The sequence below is a fragment of the Galleria mellonella genome, unplaced genomic scaffold, assembly GCF_026898425.1.
Source record: "Galleria mellonella isolate WM207_F2 unplaced genomic scaffold, CSIRO_AGI_GalMel_v1 utg270, whole genome shotgun sequence".
Taxonomy (NCBI): Eukaryota; Metazoa; Arthropoda; class Insecta; order Lepidoptera; family Pyralidae; genus Galleria; species Galleria mellonella.
In genome coordinates this window covers 2,368,815-2,386,722 of record NW_026442062.1, presented here as the reverse complement: position 1 = coordinate 2,386,722, position 17,908 = coordinate 2,368,815, and the positions used below count along the sequence as shown (strand labels likewise).

Below are 17,908 nucleotides of genomic sequence, written 5' to 3'. Positions count from 1 at the left end.
ATAAAAATTATGGTAATATAAGTGACTATCACTCTTTTACTTTGTTAAGGAAAAGAGCGAAGAAGATTGAGTGTGATTGTTATAATAAGTTCATACAAAAAACTGAAAACGCTATAGTTAAAAATCCCAAATCGTTTTGGACGTATATAAATAGCCTAAATACTGATAACAATGTCTTACCGTCGATAATGACGTACAACAACCAAACGTTAGATTCAGTTCAAGCAATATGTGACGGCTTTGCTTCTTGTTTCCTTACAAACTTTCTTCCTTCTGATCCTACCAATTTGTCACTTTCACTACCGTTTACCTCAGATTCCTCTGGCATTGGTGATGTCATGATAGATAACAGTGAACTTTTAAAATTACTCAATGATATTGATGTACGTATGGGTGCTGGCCCTGATGATGTATCCCCGTTGCTGATTGCTCGCTGTGCTAAGAGTTTATGTTTACCACTTTCCATTCTATTCCAAAGATCGCTAAGAGAAGGTATCGTTCCGGATATATGGAAAAAAACATACATAGTTCCTATACATAAAAAAGGATCAAAATCGCAAATTGAAAACTTTAGGCCTATCTCTAAATTATGTCATTTTGCTAAAATCTTGGAAAAAATTGTCCACAGGCAACTCTATCATGCACTTAACAAATCCTTTATCATAGATCAACATGGTTTTATCAAAGGGCGATCCACAGTAACCAATTTACTTTCAAGTAATGAATATATCTCCTCAGCTATGGATATGGGTGATCAGGTGGATGCCATATTTACGGATTATAGTAAATGCTTCGATAGAATTGACCATCTGATACTTCTTCAAAAATTACAACTGGCCGGTATTCATGGCAACCTTTTTCGATGGTTTTCATCATATATTAACAACAGAACTCAGGCTGTGACCCTTAAAGGATATATCTCATGCTGGCATCGGATACCCTCTGGTGTTCCTCAGGGATCGATCCTGGGTCCTCTATTGTTTGTTATCTTTATAAACGATATAAAGTCATATTTCCACTACTCTACTATCTTGTTATTTGCTGACGATATGAAAATATTGGCTAGAGTACATGACATAAGCGACTGCCTACATCTACAAGAAGACCTTAAACATTTTGATAGATATTGTACGATTAATAAATTAGATTTGAACATAAGCAAGTGTCACATAATTTCTTACACGCGCAAAACGGTTCCTTTAAAATTTAATTATACATTGAAAGGTTCGCAGCTAGTAAGGGTTGATCATGTCAGGGATCTAGGGATCACGCATGATGCTAAACTCCTATTCGATATTCATATTGACAATATTGTAAATAAAGCATCAAGAATGCTCGGTTTTGTTATTAGGTCCTCCGCCAATTTCAATAGTTTGAAACCTATTAAGGTTCTGTATTGTTCTTATGTGCGTAGTTTACTCGAGTACGCTTCTCAGGTGTGGAATCCGTGTTATAATGTATATATTAATAGGATAGAATCCATTCAGAGGAGATTCATGAAGTACTTGCAATACAAGGCGCGAACTGATGATCCCAACTACGAATCCAGGTGTAAGCGATTTCATTTTTTACCTCTTGCAACTAGAAGGGATATAGCAGATGTAATATTGCTAGTCAGTATCGCAAGAGGTGATATTAATTGTCCTGAACTGGTTCAAAATATAAACCTTTTTGTTCCTACTAGAAATCGTAGGAAAACACCGTGTTTGTATGTACCGCGTTACAGAACCAACTTTAGGCGAAATTCATATTTCTGCAGAGCTCCAGTTAAGTTTAACAAATTATTGTTTGACCATGATATTGATCTGTTCCACACAAAGCCGCATGCAATTAAATTGCAGGTGGCAAAATCATTCTTTGGTTCTCGCCCTGCTGCACCTAATTGACTATTTTAGTAATGTTGTTTTGCTTTATATTACTTTTGTTTTGTTATTATATATCAAGCTAAAAGATGTCTCATCAAAATTTATAACTTTTTAATTATTATAGATGTGTGTATGTATGCGTGTGTATGTGTATGTGTGTGTGTGTGTGTGTGTATATGTATATATGTGTATGTGTATGTATATATATATGTGTATGAATGTATGTATGTATGTGTATGTATGTATTTTGCATATATAAAAACCGATCATTGTCATCACGCAAATGTGAAAACGATTCATGGCTTAACATAGATATAAATTTGATTATGTATTGACTGTAATTCAGCTGTACGTTTTCCAAAAAAAAAAAAAAATAAAAAAAAAATAAATAAATTAAAATTATACCATTTGTCCATCCTCATCGACTACAAATGGGCCAAGAATTGACACTCATGCAAGACAACGCCCGCCCAGCATGACCATGAAGCATGACCAGCTGGCTGCAGGAGCAAGATGTGTCAGTCTTAAGCTGGCCCACGCAATCACCAGACCTAAACCCCATAGAGCACGGATGGGACATGCTCCAAAGAAGGGCTCTGAAGGATTTTTCTGCAAACATTGCAACTGAAAAGCAGCATTTTTTGCATCTAAGCAAAGACCTGCGACAATACTCGATAACAAAACTGATCACTTGATTCAAAGCATGAAAAACTGCTGTTGAACCGTTATTAATGTCATGAGTGGTTTTACTGACTTCTAATTTTTGTATCATTTTAAAAAACTTGAATACGTATCTTATTTTTCTTTTTTCTTATAAAAAAACATATTTAATTTTACCATTTTTTGTCTTTACTAAAATAAAACTTTATATTATGTTGAACGGGCTTTTCAAAAATATATACATGTTGCATGTTGTTTATATTTTTATTGAGAAAATTCTAAATATCCCTAGACGATGTTGATGTGTGTATAACACTTATTTGTTGTAACATTTGTAATATTTTTATAGTTAAAAGATTTTCAATGACTTCCGACACATCATATTAAGAACGCCGTATGTGCCCTAGTGTAGAATGGGCTACCCCTTCCTTTCCCGTGGGTGTTGTAAGAGGTGACTAAGGGAGGGCGAAGAATCGACAGCAGCGTCCCTTTTAAAACACCCTGAAAGACCTAACTGCGGTTGCCAGCCCGCCTGTCAAGCATGGCAACTACTGGCAAATCTCCCCTTATGGGAAAAGCTTATGTCCTGCAGTGAACAATTAACAGCTGAAAATAATATTTTCAGCTGTAACTAGAAAAAATAAACAGTATTATGAGAAATTTCTGGAATCAAAATGAATCTATTAAACCATAATTGATGCTTTCTAATAAAAAAAGAGATGTTATTATCACAAGATGGTGTTGTAAATTCTATTAATCTATATTCGATTATTAAAAGCGAGTTTGTAATAATGAATTGATGGGTGGACGTTTGTTACACAAAAAGTACTGAACAGATTTGAATGGTATTTAGTACATGGGTAGTTCATAACTTAGCACATAGAATACTTTTTATACTAATTCATGCAGGTCAAGCCGCAGGATACAGCTAGTAGAAAATAAAAGTGACAACAACAAAAAGAGAAAATTTCAACTTTAAATAAATAATAGCTTATAGTGCTTATATCTTTTTGCTATTTAGTATATTGTAAAATAAAGATTAATAATTCAACTTATGATCTTTACTATAATAATAAACGTCGCTCCAACGCCATCAAATTTTTATATAAAAGAAATGAAGAACATCTCACAATCCCCGCACACTCTTCTATGACAAATGCAAAACTTTTGGGCAAATTCTCACTTATTTCTAAATTGAATTTATTTTCAAATTCTGTTTGTTTACACAATTTCACATAATGTCGCGTCCAATAATGAAATCTTTCTATTTCATTTCTATTCTTTATTAAATATTCTAATTTCATTGATTTTAATTTCGCTTTCTTTTTTTTAGATAATTTCTGATTCTTAATTACACTTAAGGGTATTTCATCTTCTGAAGAATCACTGTCAACATAATTTTTTAATTCTATCGGTTTTTTATTGGCGGTCTCTTCTATTTTTTTGTCTAATATTTTTTCTAAAATTGGGTCATCCTGAATATCAAATACATCATCTATATCATTCTCTTTTAGATCAGCTACTTTCACATATAATTGTTTAATATCATACACTTCCTCATTAAATTTAGGATCATTAATTGTTTCACTTTTGTTGTCAATGTCTATATTCTCAAAAGTATTTAAAGAATCTGAATTTGCCGTTTCGTCTATTTCAAATGGTACTGCAGTTGTTGATTCAACTTGAGAATTTAATCGACTGTCATTATTAGATATGTTATGATTATTTTTTTCGTTTTCATTAAAAGTAGTGTTACTATTTGCATCTAATTGATAATTTTCTAGATCTATTCTTAATTCTGTTTTATCAAAAGACTGAATTACAGATTTAATCTGTTGAGATACTGTATTTAATGTATCATTTTGTAAATAACTATAATAAGTGGAAAGTAAATCATTAACTTGTTTTTGAGCTTCCCCAGGTTTACTTAATCTCTTTAATCTTTTAGCTTCACTTGCTCCTGCTTCTTCATTGAGGAATTTAGATTTCCTTTTCTTTGGTTCTTTGGGTTTATGTTCTTTTGGCACCGATATTTTATATTTTTGACAAGTCAATAAAATTAATTCTTCAATAGTTTTTTCTCTATTAAAAGTCTCTGGATTGAAATAATAATTAGCATCTGATATTTCTGTTTTATCAATGCTCAGATTTTCATATTCATTATTTATTAAATTTTCATTATGTACATTGTCACTAAAATTGATATTATGAAATGAATTTACTCTTTCCATATCTTCATCAGGCAGACTTCTTTTGATTTTAACTTCATAATCTAGAAACTCGTCATCAAAAATACTTTTACCTTCATCTTCTTCAACAATAGTATCTACCACTTCTTTATAATTATCTTCAATATGAGTATTATAATTTTTACTAACCATCTCGGCATCACTTGACATGCTTTCGTCTGAATCATATTCATTATCACTTTCACTATTGCTAACTTTCTTTATATGTTTCAAGGCTGGCCTGTTGGTTTTCATCCAATTTTTATTATCACAGTTTCTTACAAACACCATTTCTATGTCATAAATTTTTGTTTGTAGACATCCAACAACTTTCGACTTTATATCTTGATCTGTAACATGGATACCTACAACAATATTATTACAATCTTCTGGGGTGTACAATTTTAACTGGCGGCAAGCATATTTTATAGAATATTGAGTAAAATCTTCACTCAATAATAATCTTAACTCTGGATCATTATAATACTGCAACACAACATCAGTGTAGGTAGTTAGTGGTGTTAAAGTGGGTTGGAACTCACTTTTAGGAATCACCTCAAATTCTGTTTCTATTGGTATATTATCTAAAAAAGTCATAGTAATTTCATCATGTAATGATGGTTTTTTTCTATACGGCTCTTTTATATTTCTCTGTTCCATAAAAACATAATCATCTGAATTACTATAAAGTGATTCAGCCAGAGGCCAGTAATACTTGCATAGTATTGTTTTTCGGAATCGCAAAAAATTACACCATTCACGAAATGAAAACAATCTGTCTGATGGTTCAGAATGACCCCCTAATTTATAAGATTTGAGATAACAGTTATCCTCATTTATTTTATCAACTACCTGTGACAGTTTTAATTCATAAACATCATCTAATCCAAAACACATTTTCAGTGCAAAGAGAATGTATGACATTATTGTACATTCGTAAAAAGGGATTCCTTTAGTGTTTTTCACATCAGCATACTTGACTTGAAGAAATTTTGTTGGTGAAAAATAATGCATTAGAGAATAAACTAGGTTTTTAAAATCATTAGGAAGACATAACTCTTTTACATATAGATCAACCAGATTTGTTACATTTTGAATTAATGGTGGACCTAATGAAAATGTTTTGATGAAAGTCATGGCTTTGTACCGCATAAAATACAGTGTAGGAATAAATTGTTTTGAAGCGGTTTTGAATTTATCAATTAAAGACACATCTATGTCTTTGGGTAGATATTTAGTACAAAAATGTAAGTTAAGGTGACCCTCTTGAACAAATCTTAGTAAATGAGACAACTGAATATCAGTATTATCAAAATTAAGTGCCAGATATAATATTGTAAGTAACAGTCGAGTACTAATAAGTGATATATCAAAACCTAAATACATATCGCGATTTTGTTTTGCTGTACTCCTATTTGTATTACTATCCTTTATGTCTTCACTATCTTTTACTGCCAATCTGAAAATAAAAGATAAAAATGTAATAACTTTATATTAATTACCTTTTTTTTACAATACAGGGGACAAACGAGCAATTGGCTCATCTAATGGCAAGCGGTTACCGCCGCCCATGATCACCCGCAACACCAACGACATTGCAGGTGTGCTGCCGGACTTTTAAAAAGGAATATGCTCTTTTTTTGACGGTTATGATATTGTATTATTTCGGAAATACTGCTGCTGGAAGTCGATTCCAAAGAGTGGGTGGCGTGTGCGTGGATTAAAATGCCTTGAAAAACGCACGGTGGAAGACTGCCACTCGTCCAAATGGTTGAGATGGAACTTTAGTTTATGGCTGGTCGTACAGTGGTGAAAATCAGCAGCAGGTATCAATCCGAAAAATTCCTCAGAGCACTCCCCATGATAAATTCGGTAGAAGATGTACAGAGATGCAACATCTCTATGCAGTTTCAGTGGGTCAGGTCGGACCAGTAAAACACTGATCATCAATGATTTGAGCCGCTCATCTCTGAATGTGGTCTGGTACTGTGACACTCCTGCTCATAGATGAGAACAGTATTCCTCATGTGGCCTAACTTGAACATTATACAATTTCAAGCGGTGTTCCCGCGTGAAATACTGTCTCACTTTATTGAGCACTCCTAACTTTTTGGAAGCCATCTTAGCCTTGTCCTCCAGATGTCCGCAAAATTAGACGTTACAACGTCAATGCCAAGGACCCCCAGACTCCACTTATTATCAAGCAAAGTGTTCTGAAAATGAAGAGATATGACGAACGGCATCTTTTTTTAAGTAATATTCGATTCAGATCTCCATTTACGTTTAGAAATAAAACATCTTATCATATATAAAGATTTTATAATAAATAAATATTGATAATGGAGATGAACCCAAAGATTCATCTCTACATGAAGCAAAAACATAAAAATTTATAATGATGTTTTTCCAAAATTCTATAATAGATACTACCTTAAACCCTTTAACTCAGCGCAAGGACAAACTATGAGAACTATCAATAAACACAAGTTTACAAATGGTATCTTTGTGTCACACTGCATGACACTACCTACTGCTGGTACAACATACTGTACTCAGAGAAATTGTTCATTGTGTTGCCCACAGCCACTTTCTATCATAGTACAATTCATCATTAACAAGGAGTTCACTCCCATATTTTACAGCCTGGATGGTCGCATACAGCACGGTTTAGAGATGTTTTCTCTCATGAACGCTCTAGTTATGGTATAAGTTCCCTGTTGAGGTGTTTCCAAGATACTACATATATACTACAGCATGGGGTTTTTCAAAAAGAGGTAAAGAGTTTTCTTCAGGACTGGCATGCATGCATGGAATGCATGCATAATGCTTGGTATTTATTGCAGGCGATCATAAGCTATGGTAACCACTTACTATCTAGTGGGCCACATACTTGTTTGCCAACACACTAGGTTTGGTGATGTTTTAAAGGGGACACTATAAGATGTTTAATAACAATTAACTTAGGTTTTGTAACTTTATATAATACAAGTATTTTTTTATTGAGCACATAAATCAATTTACTAAACTAGACAGTAGAAGCATAGTGTGCACCATATCATTGGTTAGTTGATTAGAATTATTTTGTTTAATTTTAGTATGTGAATACTGCTAACATTTGAAGATTGACTACTATTATTATTAGTAGAAGAGAATAACATAACATAATAGAATAAAAGCTAGTGGGAATAATGTTTACATACCCCAATTCCTTTTTGTTCTGGTATTTTTTGATATATAAGGACCACAGCCATAGTACTTTCAATTTGAGACTGGGTTTGGCCCCAATGGAAATTAATTCATCTGTCAATCCCACCAATATATAATTATATGCATGCCATTTGTGCCATTCGCCACTCACTAAAAACATGAAAATAAGGATAATACAAAAATTAACTTTGACAAAGATAACAACTATTTTTTTTATGAATGAAAATGGAATGGTAGCCTTGCCTCTGTTATCAATATACGTTGGTAAGGCAGCAGTAAGAGATGAAAGGTTAGAATGGAAGCAGATATGTGACAAATTCAAGAACCTAACATGATAATTACTAGAGTAAACAGCATAGAGATCAATCTAATAAGATTGTAGATCCCATTACTAACAATCCCTTTCCTCCAAAGCAAACTATTTATGTTCTACTACTGGGCAATATTTTTTCCTTATATATGGAACATATTCACCTGCAATGACTGTTGCAACCCAAACATTAGCATTGGATTTCAAGTTTTTCTTGCACACTTTTATAACTAAATCATACTAATAATGTCTAATTGACTTACAATTTGCTCATTTAATAAGAAAGTATGTACTAATGAGAGAACTGTAGTATAGCTAACATGCAAGTTAACCTATGTGATGTGATTTCAGTTTTTGATTATATATAAACTGTTTAGGTATACTTGTGTAGTTACTTAGAGAATGAATATGTAAATTTTTAATAGGTCAGTATAGGTACCGTTAGGGACGGTCAACATATGTTTAGGACTAAATTACTGTAACCGTCAGAAGATAAAACAATAACAAGAGTGCGCAATGTGTAATAACCTCAAAGCTTGTAATCTCGAAACTTACATTTGGTGCCTTCGTTTACGATTTTAATCCTGTTCTTTTTACTGATCAAAGTAACATCTTCTATTTGCTTTTTGTCTACTACTAACCCCCTTGCATTTACATCTTGAGTTCCACATTCAGCACAATAATAATAACCATCAACTAGATTCAAATCTGTGCTGTTACATGCAGAACATTGGTTAACGTGCATTTTTTAATATAACTTAAATATAATTTCTTATTGCCGCTATTCAGCTCTGAAAGAAATTATAAGTACGGGATTAAAAAAATTCACGATAACACAAAAAAAGTCAATAAATTAAAATATGGAAAAATATCGAATGAAGTATAGAGTAAGTAACCAACAACACAGATTAGGGAGACCAAAGAGTATATAACCGAAGTGCATTCTCTTATATGCACTTCATAAAAGCTACGTAAACCGACTGGGTCAATAATATATCACCAATCTAGACAAAAATCCTACTTTTCTCATTATATTAGCTAGCCTGTTGTTATGGAAACGAACAGGTTATAATTATACTATAGTGTGTGATGCCGTTGACGACAAGGCTCGAAGGGCGCTTCGGCTAGCACCGGGGCGCTGGTACGCCCGGACGTTGACCTATCCCACATAGAAAGCACCCCCAATAAAAAGTCGAGCAGCACACAGTGGGTGTACAAGGCATAGCCCCCAAATGGGGCTCCGTCGGCAACGCAAACGTTGAATATTTCGAAGGACCAGGTGCGTGAACACTACTATTGACGAGCCCGATGCCTCGACGGCACAATGATTCGACGTAGACGACACAACAATACACTGACGGCACGGTGACGAAACGGAGAAACACGATGATACGATGACTGAGTGGTGAAGACCGATAAGGGGTGTGAAGAAGAATGACGATGAATGAAACGACAAATATCTTGAAGGATTCTGTGATAGTGAAGCAAGGTACTAGCTTGCCGTTTCTTCTCTATTTCGCTTGGTCGGTCTTTTAGCTAATGAAGCTGAGAAACCTCGAAGCCAATAAGCCAATGAACAGCGATCGAATGAGCGCTGTTTATATATGTACGGTCTGTGACTGGCCAGCAGACCAGTGGCAAACTATGTGCTTCGCCTTCTCTATCAATTTCTTTATTATTTTACAATCTGTTCATTTAGCAACATAGGATTTATGGCTAATGGTAGGGCTACTTACTATTAACTATTCGCATACATGCTGCGCGCTACGCGGCGCAAGATAAATGAATAACCGGCATAAAACTCGATTCGCAGTTTTATATGGCCCCTCTCTTCTTCCCCCTAAATATAGCTCGGATTAGCATCGCAGCCGATGAGAGCAGACGCACATTGCAGCGCTCCCGATACCAGCCGTCCGTACTACGAAAATCGTCGCTTCCATTTTGGTCTGCCCCTTTGCTGAGCAAGCGAGACAAACAACGACCAGCTCTTCATCCCAGTTGCGGTTCAACGATAGTATCACGAATATGGCATTACACCAGATGGTGTTCACACACCATCTGGTTTAATGCCTGGTGTGATACACAGGCGTGTTACTGCCGCTATAATACGAATTGGTAGATACTAATGCGTATTATAGCGGCAGTAACACGCCTGTACAACTGTGTTATGCTCACAGGGCATTTCCCAGATCTATAGAAGATACGCAAAGTTATCACGCTGCCTAAGTCCGGCAAAAACGTATTGCAACTGGAATCTTACCGGCCAATAACATTATTGCAGCATATCTCGAAGGTGTTTGAGAGGCTGTTACTCAAACACATAACCGCCCACATCAAACCAAGAAGTGAACATTTTCAACAAGTGAACAATTCGGGTTCAGAGCCGAACACTCAACCACACTGCAACTGACTAGGATACTGTACTGTAACAACAGCTCTCAACAAAAGAAAATGCGCCGTTGCACTATTCATAGACATGGAAAAGACGTTCGACAGCGTCTTATACGGCGGTCTGCTCTACAAGTTATCCATCTAGACGAACATGCCAAGAAGGCTCATCCTGGTAGTTATACGGCCGTATACATTTCTATACACGAGCCTGCTATGAATTTACAAAAATAGCAAGTGATGATGTATCTTTTATCATCTTTTTTGTTAAGGTGCAAACTAGGTATTAATAAACTCTAGTGAAATTTGAAAATAGAAAAAGAAAAATATTATTACTTTTATAAATTAAAATCAATAGACATCAGATAGGTAATTCTTTAATAATACAATGAGAATGCACGTCATAAAACATACATTTAGAAAAGAGTAGCAGAGTTTATAACAATTACCTAGTAACCTTAATATTTGTTCGTGTTCTAAAATTGTCTTTTGTCTAAAATTGTCTTTACAAACTATATAATTATATAATAGTGTGATATAGTATTTTATATATTTAGTGTATGTTGTGTTATAAATAAACTGTCAATTACTTGAATTATAAAAAAAGACTAAATCTATTGTGATATATTAGTGCTACTACTACTTTCACGCTGGTCATATTTCCATGTACTTATATCTACTTCTAACAAAGTAGGTATTCAACTGCTACTCTAAGATTTTTACTAATTAAATTTACATAAGAAGAAAGAAGGAAACCATATGATTTACAGTTTTTATTTTATCATTCCTTGTATGGAAATTCTTGTTCTTAGAGAAAATGTTATATGGCCGTATAACCCTACCAAATTCAGATACAACCTGCTTGCATATTTTCTACATAAACTATTGAATACATAATCCAGTAATGTAAAATTTGTCATTGCAAATAATTTGATGATAATGACTAATACCCTATCAGGTCGACCTCCTCGCGGTTGTCCCTGGAAACTATCATGGTTAATTCCTGATGAATTCATCATAATGGGCTAACTGGCCTGTTTTCATTCTCATCTATCACCCTTCACTGGTGCTCCGCCAGCGTATCCCGTTAGCGCAGGCGGTGTTACCATTCCTTTTTCACCCTTCAAAAAAATTATGAATTGAGAAAAATAGCAACTGATGGTGTATCTTTCGTCTTCATTTTACTTTGCATAAGAAGAAAGAAGGCAATTATATGATTTGCAGTTTTATTTTATCTTTTCTTCTTCCTTGTTCTTAGGATTAAAGTTTAGCTTCTTTCACAGATTATATGGCTTCTTTTAATATAACACAGGACTGTCAGTGCGCCAAGTGTCAATGTCAAATTCTAATAATTGAAATGTATTTACAAATAAATTTAAAATAGTTAGTACACTTTAATGTTTTCATTTTTTATATACTTTATATTTAAAATATAATAATAAGGAAATTATATTAAAACTATATACTTACTTAATAGATAAATGAAATTAATTATTAAAATTAAATTTATAAATGTTGGTACTTCCGCAGAGTTAAGAATTTGACATTTAGTTAATTGCCAGTAGAAAAAAAAATCTAATAGTAGTAATGAGATCTTAAGAAGGAGTAAGAAATCTAATCTCGCGGATAGGTACATACTTAATTTGTAACAGTTATGTAAAAGTCTAATTAAATTAATTTCTTGTATTACCTTCAGTATTTCTTGAAATTACATTATATGAATCATAAAAGATAAATTAAGGTAAAGGAATAAATATCTACAACATAATAGAGATTGTTCAATGCAATACATCTATTATACTTATAAACTGATCACATGTTTTGCAGCTCTAAATAAATCTTAATATATCCTTTTTGAAGAAATCCTTATTGTAGTTTCTAGGGGAAAGCTTGAAAAAATTTTAAATTTCTGCTCCTTGCTCTTTTGAACTATTGTGATGTTGCATACCTTTCAAAAATATAGCTTGAAAAAATTACAGCGACTGCAAAATCAATGAATTAGGTATGTTTTTGGTTTACGTAAATACGACCATATCTCCAGTTAACGCAAACTACTTAATTGACTCCCAATAAGGTTCTAATGCAATATACGCATCCTATCCTTGCTGTACAAGATTTTGTTTGACTCTTTAATTATCTACGAGAGACATTTTCATACAGAATCCCTAATCTTTGTGTGCGTTGTCTAAAACATCTTACATTGGAATTATCTATTTACAACTCATACTCCTACACCAAATCCTTTATAGTGCAAGCTGCAGGTGTAATGATACCAAAGTGGCGCAAATTGTCTATGTCTTTAAAGCTAAAAGTAGAGTTACTTATATAGTTATAGTATAATAGTTCTATCTATATATATTCTACGTTTATATATATTGTAGCTCAACATGTATGTGTATATATATACAAGGTATAACTAATAAAATTAAATATATATATATTATTCATTATACTTTGTTTAATAAATAAAAAATAATTCAAGAATATTTTTAATTTTAAGTTGTGGTGAAAAATTCGAACTTGTTTCTGTAAGCTTTTTGGTAATTTCTCAAAAACAGAGTCAGTTAGAAACATCGTTTTTTCATGCAATAGTGACATACACCTTTATAAATTATAATATTTAATAATAGCAGCATAAAAAATAAATAAAAATCAGTTTTAAAACATAAAAATGAAGCCCTTTTATATATTTGGACAATAGTCAAATTTTTAAATTGACCTAATAACGTCAAATTTAGGTCGACCTCCACGTAGTCTACTCTGGAAAACATCGTGCTGAATTTCCAGTGTATTGATCACGATAGGCTAAGAGACCTGCCTTTTCATCTCACCTATGATCATTTATTGGTGTTCCGTCAGCATATACTAATAGCACAAGTAAGGTTACCACTATATTGTCATTAATTAAAAAAAAAAACACTGTGACATAATCGGACAGATAAAATCACACCATAAGCATTCCTTTGTATCTTTTTAGTACGGAACTACAAAAACCATTCTTATTTTTGAAGTACATCATGCAAAAATCTAATATAATTATAGATTATAAAAACATATGTGAATGTTACACGAAAAATAAAATGGTGTTTCTAACTAGTACAATTATTGAGAAATTATGAAAATACCTTTTATAAACGGATATAGTTATGCGGCCCGGTTTACAATCACACTTATGACACAAGATAAAAAAATGCAATAACAATAATAATATTATAATATATAATAATATTAGATTCTTATTTTATGTAAAATTATAATAAACACTTATCATTTCAAACAAATTTTTGTCTAGAGAACACAAAAACCTGTATACATTTTACATTTGGAACATAAGGTGTAAGTTCAATTCACGATAGACCATTTTTTTTTTTATCTTCTAAGTAGTAGTTTGTTTCTTGATGTAGGCAACTGGAAAATAAATTGTTACCACGAAATAGTAGTTTTTATAGCGTACTGGCATTGCTTTCCGTCATCGATATCACTCTTGTTTCGGGCGTGTACTTCATTTATGCGTGAATTGAGAAAAACAGCCAGTTTACTTGCGTTGCCTTCTCTAAAAACGTTTACAGCACTGTATATAATATACTAGCAATGCTATCGTCGTTTCTACCACACCCCTAGTACCTCGATCGTTTACGTGTTTTCAAGTTAAGCCGTATTCCAGGCTAGTGGCTGGCCTTAATCGGTTTTCTGAGTGATGTGCTGTGGTATGTGTGAAAGTTAGCTCGGCTAATGGTGTGCAGTGCTTAATTCGTGGATATCGGACGTACATTGATGGGCTGTAATATTGCGCGGAAGGCGGCAACGGAGCCGCACCGGCGGGGTCTTGCTTCCTGGAGGGCTTACGTTAAAATCCGCCACACTGGAACTGATGGAATTGGAGAACATCGTCGCCAACACTGTCTACTTGAAAGCCAGAGAGGGTACGTACATGATTTACAATTAAAATTGTGTGAGCGATTAGAATTATTCATGAAGACTCGAATGTTTAGTCTGTATTCAAATTGCTTCTGACGACAGTTATAGACGGCTAGATGATAACATGGTTTGATTTGTAACTATGAGTGAATTAGATGACTCTGGATGATGACCATCTAATTAATATAATTTAACTAACTGATATATTTATCTTTATTAGAAGTATCTTGAACAAAAAATTCAATATTAATTTACTTAAAATTTATGAAATACGTAGATATGTGGAATGTTTTAAATTCAATTTTATTTTTTTAATAAATTACTATGTACTGAAACAATTCAAAGGTGTAATATATTAATAAATAATTTATTTCTCTTTAATTAGTTACAATACTTAATGTGTACTTATGATATTATACTTTGATATCAATCTATCGTATTAGGGAGTTGATCATATTTCATAATAATAATTATATATGTATATAAATATTATTGTTTTTATTAACTGCTAGTACTTCCTATCAGTCTGAAAGATAAAGTAATCCAAATCTGATATCTATAAAGTAAAATATTAAAAGTTATCTTAGTACTTATTAGGAACTAAAAGTCTTCTCTATGAATACATCTGTTCCATTTATGTTGTCACAGCTAAGCAGATTTATTTGCAGGACTCTGTTTTGGTTTCAAGGTTGATATATGGCAGTGGAATTGTAGGACAATACCTTAGTTCTCAGGAATGGCAATGCCATGAGTGTCAGTTTATTTTGTGATCTCTCCTGATTGCTTGTTACTACCTATGTCTATAAGCAAATAATACCACTTTCCAATAGATGAGTCTGTTTACCATCCTGACTTACATAAAAACAATCTCATGGTACTGTTCATTACAGGTCTAGTAACTATAATTATCTATAAATATGTAAAATGGTATAATAATATAATGAAATAAAATGGGAGATATGTAAGAAAAATTAACATTTAAAAAAAATTAATTAACAATTACATGGAATGTCTTAATAAGAGTAACAGATGCCAAAACAATAATTTGTAGATATTTTATTTGTCTGTATGTTTGTTCCTGTATCACACAAAAATTATTGCTCCAAATTGGATGCAGTTATCACAATTGTGTTCCTAAGGTCTGACTTTGGTGTACATTTCATTTTGATATGTCTTTGCAATGTGATCTATCTCAATAGTTTTCTACTTCTGAAATCTACAAGTATGATGTAGTAGGCATAAAGGTGGTTAGAAATAAAATAAATAGGTCCTGTTACATTTGGTTTAGGTCCATATATAATAATAGTAAATTGATAAAACTAAGAAACTAGAATTAAGTGCCAAAGATCTCTATAATTACATATATTTCTTACTAGCTGTTTCCCATGATGTTACCCACATCTAACTATATAGTTCCTGTATATTATTTCCATTGGCAATCTTCATGAATTGGGTCTTACATTGTATTATATACTTAAATGTATATAATAAAATAATGTAGTGTAAGACCTGATTCCAATTACATATTGATGACAATTACGTTCCTAATACCTTCACAAAGTTTCAGCCAATTCAACGGCTTCATTATTTGATAGCATTTTATATGTGATTGTTTAGAAGGATACAATTTTTTTATTTATGAACTGATTGAAATAAAACAAACACTAAATGTTAACCAAAGTAAACTGCAACACATTAGTTAAAACTGTTCAAATCGGCTGGGCTATTTTTGAGAATAGCATGCACAAACATATAGACAAACACACAAAAATGCTAAGAATCATTGTTTTGGGTTCTATTGCATTCATAAAATCTCCCTTTTCTTTCTTTTCAATCTTTTCCTATATATCCTCACAGACAGCGACCTGTAATGATTTTATTATATGTAATGATTTCAATCACTTTTATATTTCTTTAGAACTCGCTGAATTCAGAGATTTTGGTCTTCTCATTAGTACAGCTTGATTTATCTGCATCTGTCTCTTCCACCCTTCTATTTACTCCCGCACTTAGCTAAGACCTTTAAACGCGCGCTGCTTTGCCGACTGTACCCGTATGTCTCCGCGGGACGAAAAGTTCGGCTTTCGGAGCGGCTTCTCTACCACGCTACAACTTGCGCGCGTGCTACACCACATGGCCGTTGAACATAATCGCGGTCGACACGTAGTCGATGTGTTTCTCGATGTCGAGAAAGCGTTCGATCACGTGTGGCACGACGGCCTAGTATATAAGAATGGTGGAATATACTAGCACGCCGCAAGCCTACGTGCGGGTAATCGATAGCTTTCTTTCCGGCCGGAGCTTTTATGTTATGGTCGAAGGCGTGGACTCTGCCGTCCACCCGATTGTCGCCGGAGTGCCGCAGGGCAGCTGCATATCGCCAGCTCTCTGCGCGACGTACACCGACAACCTCACCTTGAGGGATGAGCTCCTCAAGGGAGAGCGCGATTTCGTCCTCGCTCCTTTCACCGACGACAGTGCGTATTTCACGTCGTCGACCAGTGCCGCCGCCGCCGCACGTAACATGCAGCGACTGCTGAACCGCCTGCCCGAGGGGCTAGACATGTGGCGCACCACCGTCAATGTGGGAAAGACGGTGGCGCTAGCCACTCGCTGCCGGACACGTTACCCGTCGCCTCTCCACCTCCGTGGTTTACCCATATCATGGGAGCGCATAGTGCGCTACCTAGGGGTAGAGATCGACCGGTCGTTGCACATGACAGCGAGCGGGTCATGCTACGACCGGTCCTACAATCCAACTTGTCGCTGCGAACGAAAGTAGGCATCTACAAGACTTATATTCGTTCGCAGCTGACGTATGCCTCCCCCGCTTGGTACGCACTGTGCTTCGAACCACAGCGGCGGCGCCTGCAGGTTCAGCAGAACTGCGCCCTGCGACTGTGCGCAGACGCAAGTCGTTATGTTAGAAATGACGTAATAGCCAGTGATCTTGGGGTCCCAGCGTAGACGAGTTTGTCTGCCGGCTGACCTACACTATGTTCAGCCGGGCGGATAACAGCCACCACCCACACCTAAGGGACCTAGCCCCACTACATGCGCGTCCACCGGACGCTACGCGCGCATTGCCACGAAATCTCCTGCGCACAGCAGGCCCCACCCAGGGCGACGGTTAAGCCAGCCCGGCACGGTCGACGACGTAATTTATGCCTCTTTTTATTATTTAATTTCCCACATTGTGTCCACTTAGCTGGCGCTATTTACAATAGTGCCGACTCGGCCCACTGGGCTCAAACATAGTGACACGCAGGCGGTAGCCTGCGCAGTCGACGCCCGAGCAATGAGTATTGACTCAAGCTCCGTACCTGTAACCC

General features: G+C 34.7%; 2 protein-coding genes across 4 annotated transcripts in view; one reads left to right on the top strand and one right to left on the bottom strand.

Annotated features, from left to right (window-relative positions):
• Positions 1 to 3,570: 3,570 nt before the first annotated feature.
• On the bottom strand, positions 3,571 to 12,177 carry LOC113514222 (uncharacterized). Of its 3 annotated transcripts, none has more exons than XM_052895354.1 (4): positions 12,129 to 12,177; positions 8,826 to 9,061; positions 7,954 to 8,110; positions 3,571 to 6,212 (listed from the first exon to the last, which is right to left on the bottom strand). In XM_052895354.1, exons 2-4 carry the CDS (start codon positions 9,013 to 9,015, stop codon positions 3,590 to 3,592), a joined length of 2,970 nt encoding a protein of 989 aa, XP_052751314.1. In that variant the 5' UTR covers positions 9,016 to 9,061; positions 12,129 to 12,177; the 3' UTR covers positions 3,571 to 3,589. The 3 variants fall into 3 exon arrangements, with proteins under 3 accessions (XP_052751314.1, XP_052751315.1, XP_026754040.1); XM_052895355.1 differs by lacking the exon at positions 12,129 to 12,177 and having other exon boundaries at positions 3,571 to 5,118; positions 6,130 to 6,212; positions 8,826 to 9,184; XM_026898239.3 differs by lacking the exon at positions 12,129 to 12,177 and having other exon boundaries at positions 8,826 to 9,185.
• Positions 12,178 to 14,075: 1,898 nt separating this feature from the next.
• LOC113514241 (G protein-coupled receptor kinase 2) overlaps positions 14,076 to 17,908 on the top strand; it is a 64,004-nt gene continuing 60,171 nt past the window's right edge. Inside the window, exon 1 of the mRNA XM_052895307.1 lies at positions 14,076 to 14,581. Coding sequence (XP_052751267.1) covers positions 14,530 to 14,581 — 52 coding nt within the window. The 5' untranslated portion in view covers positions 14,076 to 14,529. The remainder of the gene's footprint in view (positions 14,582 to 17,908) is intronic.